Raw genomic sequence first — 19,175 nt, forward strand, 5'->3', positions numbered from 1 at the left:
ACCTCTTAGATGTGACCTCTTCAGTACTCTCTGAGGTATGTATGAGATGACAGAGCACCTCCAGAGGTGAGTTCCACCTCCTTCAGTCAGCAGGCTGAGACTGTGGTGAAAATGACACCGTAACTTTAAAGCCTTCTCAGAAAAAGTGGTGCGGCTTCCACGGGACTCTTTCTTAGGACGTGCTCCTCACAGTCCACAATCACCAGGGAAGGAGCTGACACACAGATAACTAAGGGGCCTAGCTGCCTCTGTCCAGCCATGCCAGAAATGAATAGGAGCCCTTGGGGGCTCAGGCCCTGCCTCTAGGCTGCCACATCTGGCACTGATTGGCCGACAGGCCACCCCTGAGTCTGCATGACCAACCAAGAGCAAGATGGATAAATGCTATTGTTCAAGGCATCGAGTTTTCTCAGCCCCGAGGACCTGAACAGGAGTCTCAATGCTAGAACTGAGGACTGCATCCTGTGATGGTGGGAAGTAAACGAAGGCTCGTTCCCACAGGATGTGTTTGAAATGGTTATGTGACCGGTGTAGCTAAAAGCATATGTCCAGCTCTGTGTAGCAAAAGCTGAATGTGGCTCAGAGATCCCAGATGCAGTAAAGACAGAGGCCAACGCTGCATGGCTCTAAGACTTCGTAGCTAAAACGACGACACCAAGCATCCTGCAAGGCTTTTATTCATGCCACATCTTACCCACACTGTCCAACCTCAGGACTTCCCTTTGACGCAGGATCTCAGTTCTGTAAAACTGAACCACATGCAACTCCATCCAGCCTCCCGATGTTGAGCTTCATTCATGTATATGAACTGAAATAAAACCACAGACCCAAGGCAGGCTCTCCCAACGGCTCCTCTAGTGATCTGTTTCATACCACAGGGCCTTTGCACATGAAGCCCCTGCTGAAGCACCATACCAATCCCTTCGCCACACAAGGAGCCTCCATTATGTGTATTTACAGGATGTATACACTCCCTCCAAGATGCCACACAAGTATTGGGGGGAAATGCTTCCTAACTTTCTCTGATTTTGAGTTTAAGATGCACAGGCAGGGAGACCAGGTCTGTTACCCAGAATTCTGTACCTAGCACCAAAGAATGTCATACTTGCAGCAGACATCAACAAACATCTCTGAAAGACAAGTGTTCAGCCATTTGAACAGTAGCTTCGGTTTCCAAGGCAATGTTAATTACGGTATTATCTCTAGCAGGAGCCAGAATGTTTCCAACTGTAAACTCCTAGAAGTTTGCATTTTATTATAAAAGTTTCTCAGTGTAAGTATCCTGCAAACATTTGCTGGTACTAACACTCTCCACGGATAACCACAACAATTTCAAGAGAAAAGCTTAAAAAAAAAAAAAAAAAAAAAAAAAAAAAGGCTGTTAGTGAGCTAGCAGTCTGTGGCTTCCGGAATAGGGCAAACATCCCAGGATTACGGGGACTCCTGGGAGACTGGGCTGGTTTCCACTGGAGGCAGCCGGCTCTGCTCCACGCAGTCCTGATGCCCAGCTGACACCAGTCTGTTCTGACCGTGGCCTCAGTGCAGGGCCGGCCAGAAAATCTGTGCAACCCCTTAAGTGGGTCCAGATTTGCACCGAGCTGTTGTTACACGGTAATCTGTGCCGCTGGTGTTTAGGAAACATCTGAAATATGAGCTGGCAAAAGGGAGAGATGCTGGGCTCAGAGGGTGCATTGCAAGGAGAGAGAAACCTTCAAGTTCCTTTGTTCATGCTGAGACTGTACTGAATGTACCTCATCAGAGACCACCGACCTCGGGGGAATAACGTGGTGACGTGACCCAGCCTGTGACCCAGAGATCTAGACACAGGTCGGAATGGCCCCCAAAATGGTGCTTCTGGGAAGGGCTTGTACAGAAAGACACATTTAATGCTCTCTCCCTCCTCCTAAACCAGAGATGACCTTACTTTACATACCGTAAACAAAATATTTTAAGTATTTTTCCTCTGTATTTTTTCTAATGCTATGACGAGCCATTTTCTCATAGTTGATAAGAAAAGCTCTGAAGACTTTTTAATCTCATCAGAACCTTAGCTGAGTTACACCAGAAGGGAGCCTAGTCAATCGGAGCAGGGATGCTGGTTTTTCCCAGTGACTCTGGTACCCAGGAAAGCTCCCTTCTGCCTGGCAGGGCTTGTGTGTGTGTGTGGGGGGGGGGGTATGTCTAATAATAGGAACCGCTCAGGATGAAAGGCTTAAGGGTGCCACTGACAGCCGTGGGGGTTACTAATTAAAGACTGGGTAGCTGTAATTCAGCTGGAAGGAGTGGGGTGCTGGGAACCCACAGGGAACCAAGGACTCTTCACTTGGTGCTGAAAGATGCTGGAAACTTCAAGATAAGCCCCTAAGTGGGGTGAGTGGAGAGAAAAGAACTCATTTCTCCCGTGCCTGGAATAGACACTAGCAGGGGGTAAAAAGAAGTAGTTCTTCAGAGAGGCTAAATAGCGTTGGGTTGAAAACCCTCCTGTCTAAAGTTACAGGTGCAGGAAGAGGAACTGGGCAGGACCTGCCCCCACCGCCCTGGAGGGGGTTGTCCCAGCCGCACAGCGGGGATGGCAAGGTTCCAGGAAGCTTGGGCTCCACTCCCAGCCTCTTCTCTGGATGAAGGCTAGCCACACACTCAGTCCTAATTTAAATGCAGCGCGCTTTCTTCCTTCCACCCCTTCCCCAACGTGCGGTCGGGCACGTACTGGCGCAGGCCACCAGGCATCCCTGACCCGCCGTCTGGCTCGGCGAGCCGAGGCTCCCCGAACCAATACTGTCACTGTGCCGTGGCCCACACATCCCGCAGACTATTCGTGGCGTCAAGGGACAGCCTATGGGGTCCCCGCCCGGGTCAGCCAAATCATTTCCACATTCCGAGCTCCCGCCCAGTCCCTGAGTCCCCCAATTAAAGAACCCAGCGCCACAGGCAGCTGGAGGGGAGCGGCCGAACCCATGCCAGGGAGGGGCCCGCGCGGGCGACTCAGTGTCGCCCATCGTCCTCCCACGCCCCGCCCGGTGTTGTCTTGGAGCAACCCGGTTCCCGGAACCCCGAGCCAGACCCCACTGCCCTCCAAGAGCAGCATCCCTGCCTACCGCCCCTAAGGTCCCCCCATTCTCCCGAATCCCGCAGGCCGCGCCTGGGCCCCTACCTCACCGCTCGCAGCTCGCCGCTCTCCCACCACCCCTCCAACCCACCCGAGTCCAGGGCGCACAGCCTGGCCGGGTGGCGTGGGGGTGTGTGACGCGCATGCGCACGCGACCATTCGCGCGCACCTGTGCGAGCGCCCCGGGGACCAGCGAACCCTCCACGCACCTGTGCGAGCGAGGCGATTCTGCGCGCTTTCCCGACGCCGGGAGCGCGCCGGGCTCCTCCGCACGCGAGCCAACCACTGGGTTGGCAGCGGCCGATTACTCCTGCGTGTGCCCTGCGCTTGGAGGGAGCGCGAGCTGGGAGGCCGCCCACAGCCCGGGCGCGCGTGCACCTCGCGGTCCCCGCCCGCCGCCTCAGGCTTTGGGGTCCGCGGGTAAGGGCTGCAGCTGAGCCAGCCCTCCACAAATCCAGTACCCGCGCCTGCCCGCAGCAACGCCTGCTCCTCCGCACTTAACCCATTCCAGACCGAGTGAACAGAGGCTGGGAGTTCGCTCTTGGTGGCTCCCAGCCCTGATAGTATCTCCAAGGCGCACAGGGCACTTCCAGTAAAGTGACCCCGCTGCACCCCGGGGGCGGACATGACCTGTTGAGCCCTCCCCCAAACCCGAAAAGGACCAGAAACGGATGTCCGCCACAAGCTTTGCCCCACCTAGGGCGCTCTTGGCTGTTCGACTTCCAGCAGGGCATCCTGGTCCTGCTGAGCCTTCTGTAAGATGCGATGCGACTCTTACAGAGAGTAATTAAAAATCTATTGCCCACATCCGGATAGAGTCTAGAATCTTAAGAAAGTTCTGGATGGTGAAGCGGACCAAACGGCTGGTGGACATTTCCTGATGTCTAGACAGGCTTTTCCCTCTTATGCAGGCAGCCCAAGGAAACGTGAGGGGTGCCTGTCAAATTAGGTTGATAATTTGTAAAAGGGTAAAAGCTTCTTTTAACAGCTTTATGCAAATTACCGATGGCCAGATTTCAGAGAACAGAGGACTTGAACATTTGCTTTCTTCTCGGCTTTGATATTCTTAGCCAGTTTATACACCAGTCCTGAGTTCAATATCAAAGCTGTAAAAACCCTTCTTGTTCAGTAGCCAGGCATCAGCCGGGGAAGAAAGAGACAAACGGCTGGTATTGATACTTCCATTTCTGTTAGTTACAATAGAAATAGGCCATCTTGGGGCTGAGATCATTTTCACTATGTTTTACTATTAATTTCAGTTTGTTCTCAAATATGTGCCTCTCGAGGGTCTCTTAGTGTGTCTCCATCCACCCGTGGGCGGAGAAAAGACAGAAGGCTGGCCAGGATGCGGCCTCGGGGCTTTCTCCACATGCCCAGCCTCCATCATCCCGGCTCTGGATACTGAGTGGATCAGTTTTCTCCGTCTTTTTAGGCTCCCACATTTGGGCTAGGTAGGATTTGCAGACCTACACCCCCCCCCCCCCCCCGTTCAAACTGGGATTTTATACACTAGGGCTGTCCATGAGCATTTTCTGAGGATGAAAAAAATAAATGAAGTAATTCAAAATATCTTTCCTCTCCAGCATCTAGTAGAGGGGTATTTGGTGGTTACCCTGCCCCCATGTGTTTCCCCACTTAAGTGTTTATCAACTTTATTTCAATGAAGGCAGTGAAATCTGCAGGGGTGGGATAATTAGAATTCTTCATGCCTCATGAAGTCCTGAAACTGACCTGCAGACTTGCCAAGCCTGAAGACACATCACTGCAGGTATCTTTCAGAGACAGGTGTGAACAGGTATGATGCTAATTGAGCCCTTCACACCTTTGGTGCTGGGTAAAACCAACTAACTAGGTCTAGGTGAGAACAGGCTGGGAGAAAGCGAGCAGCAGCACCCAGGACACCCTGAATAGTCATCCTTTCTCAAACCTGTCAGGGACAAGATGCTGGACCTCTCTGTTCCCCTTACAGCACTCACCTCTGATGGAAGGCCATCTTTCTCCATCATCTTCCAGGATGTTTGCCAGATCCCACTATGGCCCTAGGAAGTCTCAGCTCTGCCTGTCTGTGACTTTGTGGCTGATCTCACTTGCACACAGTCTTGAGGGAAGTATGAAAGGAAGGTGACCTGTAGGAAGTCTCATTCTCAAGTGCTTTGGTGGGCTCCTGCTGGGATCATGGAGGTTGTTTGCTTACACATGTCAGACTAGACAGTCCCCAGGATATTTTTTTAAGCTCATAAAACTTCACGTACCGCACTGCTACCCGCTCCCCCAAGCAATTAAATTCCAATGACTGTCAGGAATGGAGCCAGTACTCTAAGTACTTCCAGCTTCTTAGCATTAAGAATAAATAATTAGATGTTTGTTGGTTCATTTAAAATCCAACCCTTGCTGTGTAAGAGGGGGGCTGTCCCCATGGGACTCCCTTAAGTCAGCCTTGTCTGACGAGGCCACTCCTCGAAGTGTGGTGATGAACCTGCATATGGACTCTTCCAGAAGCTTCTTAAATCTCATGGCTGAACTGCCTGGGCTCTCCCTCCTCTTCACACATGGCAGACTGGTGCCTAAGACTTGGTACTCAGAGGTCACACGCTGTGTTGTCTGTGAAGTGTCTAAGGCAAAGTTGACTGTGGAAATGGATGTCACTGCTGAGGTGACCCTGTGCTATTCATGTCCTTCCAGGAATTTTAAACTACAGTTGTCCCTCCACCCTATCCCACCCCCATACAGGTCTGAGATGGCACCTGTCTTAGTTAGGGTTTTACTGCTGTAAACAGACACCATGACCAAGGCAACTCTTACAAAGGACATTTAATTGGGGCTGCCTTACAAGTTCAGAGGTTCAGTCCATTATCATCAAGGCAGGAGCATGGCAGCACCCAGGCAGGCATGGTACAGGAGGAGCTGAGAGTTCTCCATCTTCACCCAAAGGAAGCCAGGAATTTACTGAGCAGCCTTAGGCAGCTAGGAGGAGTGTCTCCAAGCCCACGCCCACAGTGACACACTTCCTCCAACAAGGCCACACCTCCTAAAAGTGCCACTCCCTAGCCCAAGCATATACAAAGCACCACAGCATCTCAGGCTTTACAGCTGAATGCAAGAATGCATTCCTTGTCTCTATGTCCTCCTGGGTTGAAAGTCATAATTGACCATGGATGCCCACTTGGACCAGATGTCTGCTGTCCCTTGTCTCTGGTGCTGCTTCCTGTGGGCTGGAGTCTGCTTTAGCAGATTCTAGCTCCTTTCCTGAGAGGAAGGAGATAAACCCTACCAAGTGACGATTGCAGTCATCTGCTCACTAAGACAGCGCATTTGCAAGTGTCAATCCTAGTAGACTTGATTTTTTTTTAGGATACCTTTAAAAGGAAATAAAGTTTTAATGGTTATGTTGAGATAGTGTTTAAAATGTAAACAAACTGTGTGCAGTCAAAAGGGATTTCACTTCCATGGGAATACAAATCGCACTATTGACAATGAACTATAGAGAAATTTATTCCAAACCAGTCATTTGGTATACACAGGGTTTTACCATTTATTAAAAAAGAAAAGAGATTTGCATACTAATAAAGAATGTGATTATGACTTTTGAAGAAAGAATTAAATCTTGGCTAATTATTTGATGTAGTAGAACACAAAACATCTTTATTGATTTTTTTCAAGTTGGTAAAATTTAAAAGATTTTACTTTTCTTTATAGTTACATGTTTGTCTGTTGGGTGTGGAGGCCGGAGGTGTCAGACCCCTGGAGATGCAGGTGGACTTGAGCTATAATTCTGCAGCATGGCATTTATTCTGGAAGCTACACTGAGATGCGCCGGACTTACAGCACACATGCTTGACTGCTGAGCCGTCTTTGCAGCCCTGACCTGAGATGGTATTTTTATGATTGTCAATGCTGAGAGCACCGTCTCATATAAGGTATGTAGTATGGAATGGCAGAGATAAGCGTGAGGTTATCTCATTACGTTTTTGAGAATTTTGTCCTGTAAGCTGGGGTTTACAGCTCTACCATCTGCCAGGAAGTAGACACTGTTACAGAGGAGACTTGTTCCCAGTCACACATTTGATACAGGTAGAGCAAGGCTCCCCTCCTATCCAGCTCAAAGCCTTGTTCTTTTGTGGTGAAATGCCCCAAGGAACAGACCTTGCCACAGAATAGGAAGCAAGAAGGCAACAAGCACCACAAGGAAGTCCCTTCCATCTTGACCGAATTTTGTTTTAAATTAAATATTTGTTACTTTGGTTTTGATGTTCTGAAAGGGCCAAATGATATGGCTCAGACAAACCTTGAACTCATAGCAATCCTCCTGCCTTAGACTCTCAAGCGCTATAATTTCAGGCCACCAGGCTCAGTAGAGCTTAAATGTGCCCCTGAGCTGCCCCTCTTAAAGTGATTTGACTCATTTTGGGTGACAGGAACCCCATGCATGTGCCAGTGGCCAGACAGCACCAGATGGACATCGTGGAAGAAGTGGGGGAGCTCCATACTGCAGAAGGCACAGCCCCAGGAGCCAGAATGCACAGGCTTCAGTCCTGTGCCAGCTCTATCAGCCAAGGTACATGTTGTCACACAAATCTGTTCTCTTTTGGTGACTCAGTGTGGTGTTGAGCAAGAGCAATGGCTTTGGAGCCATGTATGGTTTAATATAACAAAAATTCAGATACAAATAGAATATCCATCTCACTCTTGATCCTAAAGTCACGACAAAAAATAGTTTTTAAGTCATTTTTAATTAATAGAGCCTAAAGTAGTAAGTTCTCAGAAGTGTACATTAATAATTCCCTTGGATAGTGTACCCTGGAAACCTCAAAGATTACTAGGGGTTGGACTGTATATTATAAGAAAAGATGTTGGTATTCCCTTTCCAGCCCACCTCAGAATGTAACTGTTTTGGGAAGTAACACCTCAGGGGTTACTGTAAAGACTGAGAGAGGTCACTGGGACAGGCTCCGGAGGTGAATGGCTCATATCCCAAAGGCAGAAAAGACAGACATTAACAGGGACTGCAGAGCAAAGTCATAAAGCAGAGAGAAGGCTGAAGAGACTCAGCAATTGGATGTCTAGGGTGGGTGTCTGTAGTGACTATTCCTGGTTGTCAACTTGACTATATCTGGAATAAACTACAATCCAGAATTGGAAGGCTCACCTGTGATCCTGATCTTGAGGCTGGGAGATACAAGTTTCTGACCTGGATCTTGGCTTGGAGATCTTGAGGCATAGTGGCTATGAATCCCATGACACTAAGACAAGGAGATCTATGAGTTCAAGGTCACCTGGGACAAATCAAGGGCCAGATCCAGGTATGGTGATACACACCTTTAATCTGGGACACACCTTCTGTTGGAGACTCACATAGGACATTGGAAGAAGGAAGACTCTACCTGCTTGCCTTGTGGGACTGAGCATCTGTTAGATCCGTGGACTTCCATTCACAGCTGCTGCTGACTGTTGTTGGGGAGTTGAACTACAGACTGTAAGTCACCAACAGATTCCCCTCCAGGAGCCCACAGACAGAGCAGAGCCCACCTGAACCTCAGCCACAGGCTTGTGCAGTTTATGATTTCCAGCTTTGTGTTTTATGACTGCAACCCCATGGCACTGAGACAGATGTTTTGTGCCCTGGCTATAGAAACTGGGGTTTTGGTTGTTGTTGTTTGGTTTTGTTTGTTTTGTTTCTCAGTCTGCCTGGGGATGAGCCAGCTGACCTTAAATTAAGCTTTCCTACCTCCCCGATGCCCTTTTACAACTTACAGTAAATGTAACATTTAATAAACAACAATATCAGGGCCGGGTTGTTGCTCTGTGGAAGAGCCTATGTCAAGCGCCTGGATCCCATTCACAGCACTGCAGAGAAATGAATGAACAATAGCAACAGAAAGACCAAAGCAAACAGACTAAATTCGGACAAAGAAACAAACGAGCAAATACAAAGAGACTAAATGAGCAATTACCACGGGACTAGATCAAACGGCCAGAAGTCCTGCCAGCCTGGTGCACCATTCGTCCCACATTGTGCCTTACTGCTTAGTCTGGTGGGGGTGATGAATGCCACGCCCCGTGCCCTGCCACTGGGAGGGACCCTCTGAGACGATCCAGCCAGGTTTCCCCAAGTCTTCCCAAACACCTCAGCTTGCAGAACTGGATGGAAAGCGGAATTCTTTTGCTCCCCCTTAGCCAAAAACTCACTCGGGCAGAAGCAGTTGTAATACTTGTGAGAGGTGAGCTTGGCGGGCATCAGTGTTTGAAAATGGGGCCTAGACTATTTCCATAAGTGTTAGCAGAAATCTGACCACTTGGAAAACATGACAGGCAGAGTAGGTTGTGCCCAGTTGTGCCTTTAATCCCTGCTGCCTTCTGGGATTAAAGGGGGGTGGTTTGCGGGGCTGGATGGCACTTTAGAAACATAGGGAGTCGCCGAGACTAGCTTCTCTTGAATACCCTGATCTTGCAGGACTTGAGGAAGTTGTAGCAGTGTGCTTTTATGATGGTCCCACACAGGGCAAAGCTTTTGCATTTTTTTCTTCTGGCCCCTACTTCTGCAGCATCCCGGGAAGTGGGTCAGCCTGCCCAAGCCTGGCCAGCTGCCTTGCTTTGCCTGGGGAGCATGCCCTGCCCCCATTTCCTTCCCTGCAGCCAGAAGCTGTTTGATCGCCAGTGGTCGAAGCAGGAAGTGAGAAAGGCAGCAGAGACTGGCTAGAAGGGCCTGACAAGCAGGAATTCACAGAGCATCTCTTGTCTAGCTCCTGCCTGAATGAGCCACCAGCCTGCATCTGCTGGTCCCTGGAGGATGCCTGCCAGCATCAGTATACCACCATTTGCCCAGCCGGGCCACAGCTCCTGCTGGGCCCAGGGACTGAAGGATGCTATGGTGTCCTTTGCTCTGCACAGGTTTCTTTGGTAGTCGGTGAACCCTGCCCCAACTTTGACCAGACAAACACTTCTCCCCGCTCCTGCTCCTTTTAGATTTCTCTGCCTCCACACCACCCTGCCTCTACCGGCTACACCCTTTCCCACCACCACATCCTTCTGGATAAGTAAAAGGGTTTCAGAATGCAAATAGAGTCTTTATGCCTCATGGGGCAGATGTGGGTAAGCTTCCCTTCCCCAGCTCTGACAGGGGAATGGATGAAGACACCATCTCTGGGGGAGATTGTCATCTTGGTGAGCCTACCTTCCAGCTGGGAGTATAGGTCCAAAGGCAGTCATTTCTTCCTGAGAGGTTGAGAACACATTTTCCTCCTGCTTCCCTTCCTATGCCAGATATCTGTTCTCCTTGGTCCATCTCTGCTGGAGGACCTGGCTCTACATGTTTCCAGGGTCCCTGGCCTTCCCTCCATGGGTGTCTCTGGTGCTCATCCTGTGTCCCACAGGCTTGTTCAAGATGGATGGGCTGGAGCCGAGCCAGCATGGAGAGCCTCTCCACCCAGCAGGCAGCCACGGGCATCGCTCACTCTGCCCTCAGTTTCTTGATGGATTATGGTATTTCTAGGATGCTGTCCTTCTTGGGCTCTTATAGGGCTATGGCTGGCCTCCATTGTTCAGGCTCACATGTCCCATTTGAACCAGGGCCCCGGAATTCCTAGATTTTACACAGGGGAATCAATCACGGGCTTAAAGGCCAAGTTCCCAGGCAGTGAGTGATCCAGCGATCATGACCATGGCCACAGCGAGTTAAGTCTGTCCGGGTGACAAGGTGCTCACTGTGTGGATGGATGCTCTGGGCTCTGCTTGCTTGCTTTGTGCCCTGTCTAAGCATCAAAGCGGCAGCAGCATGCCTGGCTTTGTGCTGGCCTTGTCTTATCAGCTAAGAGCTGGAAAGATGGTGGCTGTTCCTATCCCATTGCTGGCCAGCTCAGGCTCCTGACAGACTTGACAGACAGTGGCCACATGGCTGAGCCAGCCTGGGTCTACCTGGGCAGGAAAGTGCATTTCAAACTCCCTGAGCTATAGCTCCTCACCCCCTGCACCAACTTTGTCACCCATACAACACTACATTAGAACCATAATGAGGCCTTTATAGGCACAGACATTCACAGGGAAGTAGAGTTCCACAGACACCTAAGAAACAAACAGCCCATATTGACAGAGCTCTCTGATACCAAGGCTTTCCGACTCTGCTCTCCAAGAAGGGGTTAATTCTTTCCCAGAGTCAGTGGGAGCACTGGCCCCAAGCCCAGGTTGACCAACAGCTGCCCGAGTTTTTTCCACTCCAGTAAACAAGCAGTCCCTCATGGAAAAGCAGCAATTATTAGAGGAGAAGGCACGTGTACAAACATGGGTGCAAACGTGTGTATAACTGTGTATTCATACACGAGTGCAGACTTAAGTGTGTATGTAAATGTGTGTAAGAACATGGATGCAGACCTGTGTGTGTGTAAATGTGTGCACATGTGGTGTGTGTGTGCATGTGTGTGTGTGTATGGGTTCATGCATGTGTGTGTATGTGTATGGGTTCATGCATGTGTGTGTGGAAGGATGAGAACTGTCAGAGCTCTGGATCAGAGCTGATATTGCTTCTTTAGTGACAGTTGCTCTATCCCCACATGAATACTCGAATGTGGGAAGCAGGCCCTGCGTTCCAAGAGGGCCAAAGGTGCTGAATGCATGGGACAGGCTGCAGTTAGGCTGGGGGTTTACATCTCAAATTTTGTTCAAACCTTACAAGTTTTACACATCCTTTGTATCTAAAGGGGGTCCCGGAAGGTGGGATGCAGGGTGTGGTGCCTCGTGATGGTGCTGCAGCCTTCTCAAGAGGAAACAGGTTTCATATTTCCTCTCCTATCTAGGAAGACAGAAAGAAGCTAGCTTTGAGGGATAAGTTCTATTCTGAGTTTGAACAGGGACATTTGGATGCTGCTCTGAGGAGACTCCATGTGCATGAAACCCACACCTGACATGCATCTCTCAGACTTGGGGCTTAAGTATTAAGCTGAGGCTGCAGGTCCTGGAGGAAGGTGCTGACGGGATGGGTTCCATATTCCATTCCCTGGCCTGTGAGAACTTAACTTCATGACTGACATATAAAGGGTTTGGGGGCCAGCTGCTCATTAAGTGCACTGGCTTTAGTATGTTGCTTTCTTCGGTGGGCACTAACACACCCGTGTCTCTCAAATCCAGGGCTCAGCAGACAAAGGCCATAGCAGGGCTTACTGCCCTTGGAGCTCCCGCCTCGGCTCTGCTGGACGCTCACCACCCAGCCTGCTCCTCCAAGGCCACTGCTGTGGCGGAGCTTGCTAAGCGGCACCTGCCTTCCGGGATCACGAGCTTGCTTTGTGCATCTCTTCTGTCTGTCCTTGAGGAGTTCACCTTGGCCTTGAAAGGTATCAGCAAGCCGGGCAAACCTGGCATTGTTATACATCATGAGAACAGGCAAGCCCAGGAGACCTCGGAGGGTCCCAGCCCTTCTGTGAGTCTCTGTAGCTGGGCAGCAAAGGAGAGCTGCTTCCTCCCGTCCTCGGTGTAATCACCCTTTCGTTTTTGATAGGGGAAAAAGGCGGCTTGTGATACTGTAGTCTAAAACAGGAAGTCTTTTATTTTATCAAATAAGATAGCAGCTAACAGTTTAGGGAAGCTTGGGTATATGTGCAATTTAGAAAATACTGGGCTAAGTTAAAAGTTAGCGTTTTAGTCCTTTGTAAAGTGCTGAGAAGTTATTCCTGGTGAATATCTGCATTAAGCTAAAACAACAAACACACACACACACACACACACACACACACACACATATATATATATATATATATATATCCCACCCAGTAAGTGAAACTCTGATGCATATATACGGAGCAAAGGGAATCCACAGGTTACTCATGCCCCCTGACATCCGCAGCTGCTTCTCAAGTGTCCCACATGACCTGTGCATTCTCTGGGGAGGGGGTGACCCTGGGATGGCAGGAGGTGGGGGCAGTGGCTGACTGGTTAGCACCATGAACCATTCAGGATGAGTGCCCAGCAATGATGGCTCCCTCCCAGCAGGTGCACAGAGGACCCGAGACACGTCCAGCGCCATCCCTGCATGACTGGGCCAGCACGGGTCCCACACAGATATTCATGTTATTTAGTGTGACGGAGCTGTGGAAGCTGGAGTTCAGAACACTCTGGCTTAAAGTAACGATTATGTGTGAAATGCTAGATAGTACATTGACTAAAATGTTAACTGTCAGTTTTTAATAGGAAAAAACCTCAATATAAAAAGAATACTTGTTAAAGGGCACAGTACACAAACAGTCTGCTTTGGAAAGTTCTGGTCACTCCCCTCTTCCCCCCTAAAAAACACAAGCTGACTGGACTGGACTGAGGTGTGTTACCTGGCTTTCTAAATTGTTACAATCTGTATTCTGGACTTTAAAAAAAAATAAAGAGAATATAAATAACAGTAGTGAGTCTGATAGAATGATTTTAAGAAATGTTAATGACCCCCTGTGCTACGTGATGCCACATTTCCCTGTCGGTTCTCTGAGATGTGACTGGAACTGGTGCAGCCAGCTTGCTTTGTGTCTCAGGAGAATAATGGGGCAGACGGTAGCATTATCCTGGAACGCTGCTCAGTGACCCCAAAGCCAGAATGCACCTCTGCTTCGCTGGCACATAAGGCAGAAAAACCATGTGACCACTGCACATCTCTTTTCCAAACTCCGATTCCAGTTGGTCCCAGTGGAATGGATGCAGCCTGCATCTGGCTGAAAGTTGTCCTTGCTTGCTACCCGACACCAGGCAGCAGCCTCTGACCTACATGCTCAGCAGTGGGATCTGCCACACCATCACTGAAGAGACCAGGTCCTCCTGAGAAGGCTGCCTGGCCTTCCTGTGCACCCGCCGGTGGCCTTGGCCCCCACACACCACCAGCGCTGAAGTGGCTTTGGCTCTCCTCGAGCTCTGTGCCCTGCTCCGTGGAGAGGCACTGGGGTCCCTCAGGAGGTCACACAGGCTGCTGTCCACAGACCTGTGCTCTAGGGAGCTGGAGCCGTGGGACAGGTTCAGTGAGCAGGAGGATGAAGATAGGTCATTCTTCTGAGCTGTCAACCCTTGTGGGTCCCCCAACCAAACGGCTGTACTGCTGTCAGTCCGGCCCAGGCAGGAAGTGCTCTCCTCACTGCAGAGCAAGTCCTTGGGGTCTTCATCCTGAAGCTCAGAACCAGAACGTGGACTGTCCCTGGCTCTGTCCTTGTTCTGAACCGTGGTGGCCGAGACAATGAACTTAACCGGTCCATTATGCGCATGGTAGGAGACCATGCCTCGCCCTGAGGGACAATTCAACAAAGGTCTTTAAGAGCAAGCAGGCTGCACAGGGCATCAAAGTGCAGGATCTAACCTGCAGTACCTGCCCATACAGAACCTTGGAAAGAGGCACTAACACAGGGCAGTTAAAGCAGAAGCACCCTAGATCACATCCCTGTGGACTTAGTCACCCAAACCTTAAACTGATGGCTCTGTGATAAGAAAGCTTAGTGTCCTCCAAGAGGACAGGGCTGCAGGTCCCAACGCCCACACTGGGCAGCTCACCACTGCCTGAATCTACAAACCCAGGGAATCTTATACTCTCACCTGGACTCTGTGCACACTGCACTCCTGTGGCTCACACACACACACAGGCACACACGCACACAGAGTAAGAGAATATATACATACATAAAAATGATTCTCCAAAATTTAGATCACATTTTTTTATACCCAAAGCCCTGAAATAACATTAGATTTTAGCTGTGGATATGAAATCCTTTCTCACTTGCTCTGTGCAATGAGTCTTAAGAAGTCCCCTAGTCTTAAGTCTTAAGAAGTCAAACGCTGAAGTCCAGTGCTTGGAATTCAACGTCTACACTAACAGGAGCTCTTGGTAATTTCCGTTGTGAAAGTTTCTGGTGCGTGAAAATAACAAAACAAAAACCAAACAAACACCCTCCACTCACAATTCCATAGTTAAATCAGAACTTGTCTCCCTGTGGTGTGACCCCGACTGTCAGAGACACCTGCTGGCCTCCCTATGTCACTGACCTCCACCATGTTTTGGGGGTCCACATTCATGTGAGGTTCAACTTGGAGAATAGGCTGAAGGAAGGATCGGAGGAGGGAGAAGCACATGGTGAAGGCTGGCTGGGGTGTTGGATGTACAAACGGTGCCCTAGTTTCTCTGCTGGACCATGTGGTGGTAAGCCACACCAGTTTTACAACTGGACCGGAAAACACTCCGAGATTAAAACGTTACCTCCTAACAAAACTGAGATTTTAAAGTGGAGCTGGGTACCAGGTGTGATTTAGGTGTGAATGCCAAGGCCCCGGAGTTACCCCTCAGCACTGGAAATGAAAGTAGGGGTGAGGGAGGAAGGGAGGGGAGCTGCAGCGGCTCTCAGCTCCCCTCTTCAGCTAACGTCTCCCCACCTCTCATTTGAACATTCAAGCTGCTGCTTCCGTGCTACTGACATCTTCCCATCATGCTTTGCTCCTGGCCGGGGCTTGCCTGAAGTAGAAACCCCAAGGTGCATGATGGTGAGCTGTTTTCCAAACCTGCTGCCCAGCGTGAACAGGGATAGCCAAGAATCAAACTGGGTGGCGGGGGGGAGTGCATGCCCAGCCTCGTCCTCTACACCCAGGAAGAAGAGTTCCATCTCCACTGAGCAAACCCTACGTTCTAATGGAAGCTGGGGTAGTAAAGTGTTTGGGACCAGTTCTCCCAGGACTACCAATGGTAACGAGAAAAGCAGAGGTATAAAGAGAACAAGCAAACGGAGCAAGCCAAGCATCTCTACTAAGTGTCCTACAGTTCTCTAAAGATGACAGGACAGCGAGATGCTGAGCCGCCCTGAAGAGAGGCAGGAGCCCCCGTGTCCACTTACCTGTCACTTTGGGGATGCCCTGAAGCCGAGGGACTGGCAGGGCCACCACAACACCCAGGCTGGTACCAACCATGAGCAAGCCATGGCAGACGAGCAGGCTGGTCACAGACAGACGCTGATGCCCTGGAGGAGAGAGAAGGAGAGAGAGGTGTCCAGTGTCTTGCCCCTTGCTCAGGTGGCAGTGGTGTGTGGGCAGCAGGGAGCAGGTGTGATGCTGGGAGACGTTCCAGACATCAAGGGCACAAGGGCCGTCACCCAAGTCTCTTAAGCCTTGTGGCGGGATGGGCTGTTAGGATGCCCATGGCTATGCCCTGGGCCTTCCTCCACCAGAAGAGAGAGACATGGTCCTGACGGATGCCGTCAGTGCAGCTCAACCGGGCAGCAGCGAGCACACAGGCAGGGCTCCAGTCTGTTTCAGACCAGCCTTGCTGGGGTGAAACAACCCAGAGCTACTGAAATCGTCTGCTTCCACACCCCTGCCCAGCTCCCCTCCCCCTCCCACCTCTGTGTGTGTGTGTGTGTGTGTGTGTGTGTATCTTACACCTCACATACACAGACAGACAGACAGACAGACACACACACACACACACACACACACACACACAGAGGCAACACAGTGCACTTCCAGACTTTCAGTTTAAGTGAACCCCGCAATCATGGGCCTGGTGATGGTGTGGGCACCATGGAGTCTGAGAAGTCTCTGGGATGCCTGGGCTGTTCTGGAAGCCCCACTCTGTGGCCAGGAAAGCGGCTGGGCCGGTGGGGGGAGTGGGGAGGAGTGGGTGTCACTGCCTGGTGTGTGGGGGTATCTTCTGTCTCTCAGGTTTCCGAGTGTCAGGGAGCCTGTAAAAGACTCAGCGTCCATGGAAAGTGACACTGAGCTGAAAGAGTCTTAAGATTGGCCCTGGCGTTGGGCCCAAAGCCGACCGGCACCGAGGGAGGCACGGAGTTTGTCCATGGAGCGCCCTTTGACTCTTGTTTTCTGTAGAACAAAGGTTATTTTTGCTATATCTGCCTCTGACACAAAGTTCACGCTAAGGACAAGCAAACACTGGGGCCAAAGTGGACTGTGTGTCTTCAGAGGCCACTTTTATGAAATGCTTAGACTTCAAAACAGATGTTTTAAAAATAAACGGCATTATTATTATTATTTTTCTTTTACTTCCGAAGACTGATCTGTACAATTTCTCAGAAGCTAACGGTATTTAATCTCTGCGATTCTGGTTGTCTGTCTATCTGTAATGGCCTGGACCTTAGGGATGCATCGCCACTGACCTCACAGTGGCCTGGTACTTGAGAAGTTGCTTTGGCTTTCAAGGGCTGTTGGGGAATGCTGAGGAGTTCCAGGGCTGAGTCTCACCATCACCATTATTACTGACTGCTGTGTGGGTCCACCCAACAGACAGGAGCCACTTCCTCCACCTGTCGCTCCGGGTTAAGACAGGAAAACAGATGGGAGAATGGAAAGTTCCAGTGAGTCTGAGGGAACTTCCTTTTTAAAACACACAGATATGGAAACCTCAGGATACATCTGTACTCCAAGGTCTCAGCTTTCCTTTGAGAGGGTGCCTGAGGACCAGCCACGCCCATGGACCTAAGCTGTCAATCAAGTGCAGGCAAAGCCACGCCCATGGACCAGGCTTCCAATCAACTGCAGGTGAAGCGCCACAAGTGACTGCCCGCCCTGGTTGCTCTCCTCTGACTCCTAAAAAGCTTTGCATTGGGAAACAGACTTTTTTTTTTTCTACAAAGTGGAATTTTTGAATTCATAATTTTTAGAGTGATAATCTGGGCTTTCAAAGATGCCTGTGAAATAGTTTTACTGTAAATGATTTCATTTCAAAGACAATTAGCAGGCAAATAGGGCTTCTCATGTGTAATGTCATCTCATTTGGTGGCTTCTAAAAATGATTTACCATCAAGGCATGACGGATGAAAGTCACTAGATATTTTCATTCATCTAGAAATACAACTTGTACCCTTCTTTCTCTGTTTGATTCTCCCACATGTAAACAGTGTGTGTGTGTATACACTCTCCCATATGTAAACAGTGTGTGTGTGTATATACTCTCCCATATGTAAACAGTGTGTGTGTATTCTCCCACATGTAAACAGTATGTGTGTGTATTCTCCCACATGCAAATAGTGTGTGTGTATTTTTTTCATAGGAATTTCACTTTCACACCTACATTAGCTTAAGTATTACTATGCTTAATCTGGGAAGTGTTCCATTGCCTTTTCAAAGCCATCCCTTCTGTCAGAAGTGTGTTTCTCCAAGGAGCGTGAACTGAGTGGCATGGTGTCTTAGCGTGGGATGAGACACAGAGAGGAAGGACAGGAAGCTGGGAGGCAGAAACCCTCCATGGATTCGGAGATAAAGGTGCCTAGGTGTGAGGCAGCAGGGCCTCGCATGAGCCCAAAACACTAACTCCATGTCATTATGAAAAGAAATGGTCTTAATTAATAATAATAATGATAATGATAACAAAAAGGAAGAAAGCAAGTCAGCCCCGGATGCTGCTATTTCCTATTTTTTATCTAGGAACTAAATAAAAACCTGTTTCAGGAACTGACCATTTGCTGTTTTCAAATGTTCCCCTCGCCTGCTGTCCCGGTCACCCGAGCTGTCAGGAGAGATGACACCCAGTGCCAGCTCTGTGTGTGGTGTGCCTGCATGGAGTTCCCCATTCACACATGACCCGGGTGCAGGTTAGCTCACAGCCCACTATGACTATGTCCTTGGCACCTGGAGACTCACACTGATTGGCCCTTTCACATGGCTACGTCACTTCTGGAGGCTGTATCCGTTCCAATGGGACGCAGGAGGGTAAGTGTGCCCCGGCACCTTTGTCACCCCACTCTGCCTACTCTGAGTACTGAGGACAGGACAGGAAACACCTATGGGTGACACCCGGGCTGCCTAAGGCCTTCCCACGCTGCAGCGACACCTGGTCCTCTGTTCTCTGAGTCCCTGAGTCCTCAGCGTGGCTTACACTAGGAGATTGTGCTCCAAGGCCTCAGAACTGAATTCCACAGGGAAGGGGAAGGCGACCTTCCGGGAACCATTCAGATGTTCCTCGGGGTGGTCTCAGGACCTCTCAGAGGGGAGCGCTCTGATCAAGTTCTGACAACTACAACATCATTTTTTTTCCTTGAAAGTTTGTTCTTTTTGGCTCTGTGTGTCTCTATCTGCAGGATCTAGTTGGGCTTTTACAAAGACATGAAAGGACACTTGCCTG

At 49.8% G+C, this 19,175-nt stretch overlaps 1 protein-coding gene across 2 annotated transcripts in view; it reads right to left on the reverse strand.

The window, feature by feature from the left end:
• Positions 1–12,510: 12,510 nt before the first annotated feature.
• Positions 12,511–19,175, reverse strand: part of ARHGEF10 (Rho guanine nucleotide exchange factor 10) — an 80,386-nt gene continuing 73,721 nt past the window's right edge. For both annotated transcript variants that reach the window (XM_080928353.1, XM_080928352.1), the window contains 2 exons: positions 15,937–16,059; positions 12,511–14,346 (listed from right to left, as the gene is read on the reverse strand). In XM_080928353.1, the coding sequence (XP_080784479.1) occupies positions 13,835–14,346; positions 15,937–16,059 (635 nt within the window). In that variant the 3' untranslated portion in view covers positions 12,511–13,834. The remainder of the gene's footprint in view (positions 14,347–15,936; positions 16,060–19,175) is intronic.

This window comes from Micromys minutus (assembly GCF_963924665.1).
Source record: "Micromys minutus genome assembly, chromosome: 14".
Lineage (NCBI taxonomy): Eukaryota > Metazoa > Chordata > Mammalia > Rodentia > Muridae > Micromys > Micromys minutus.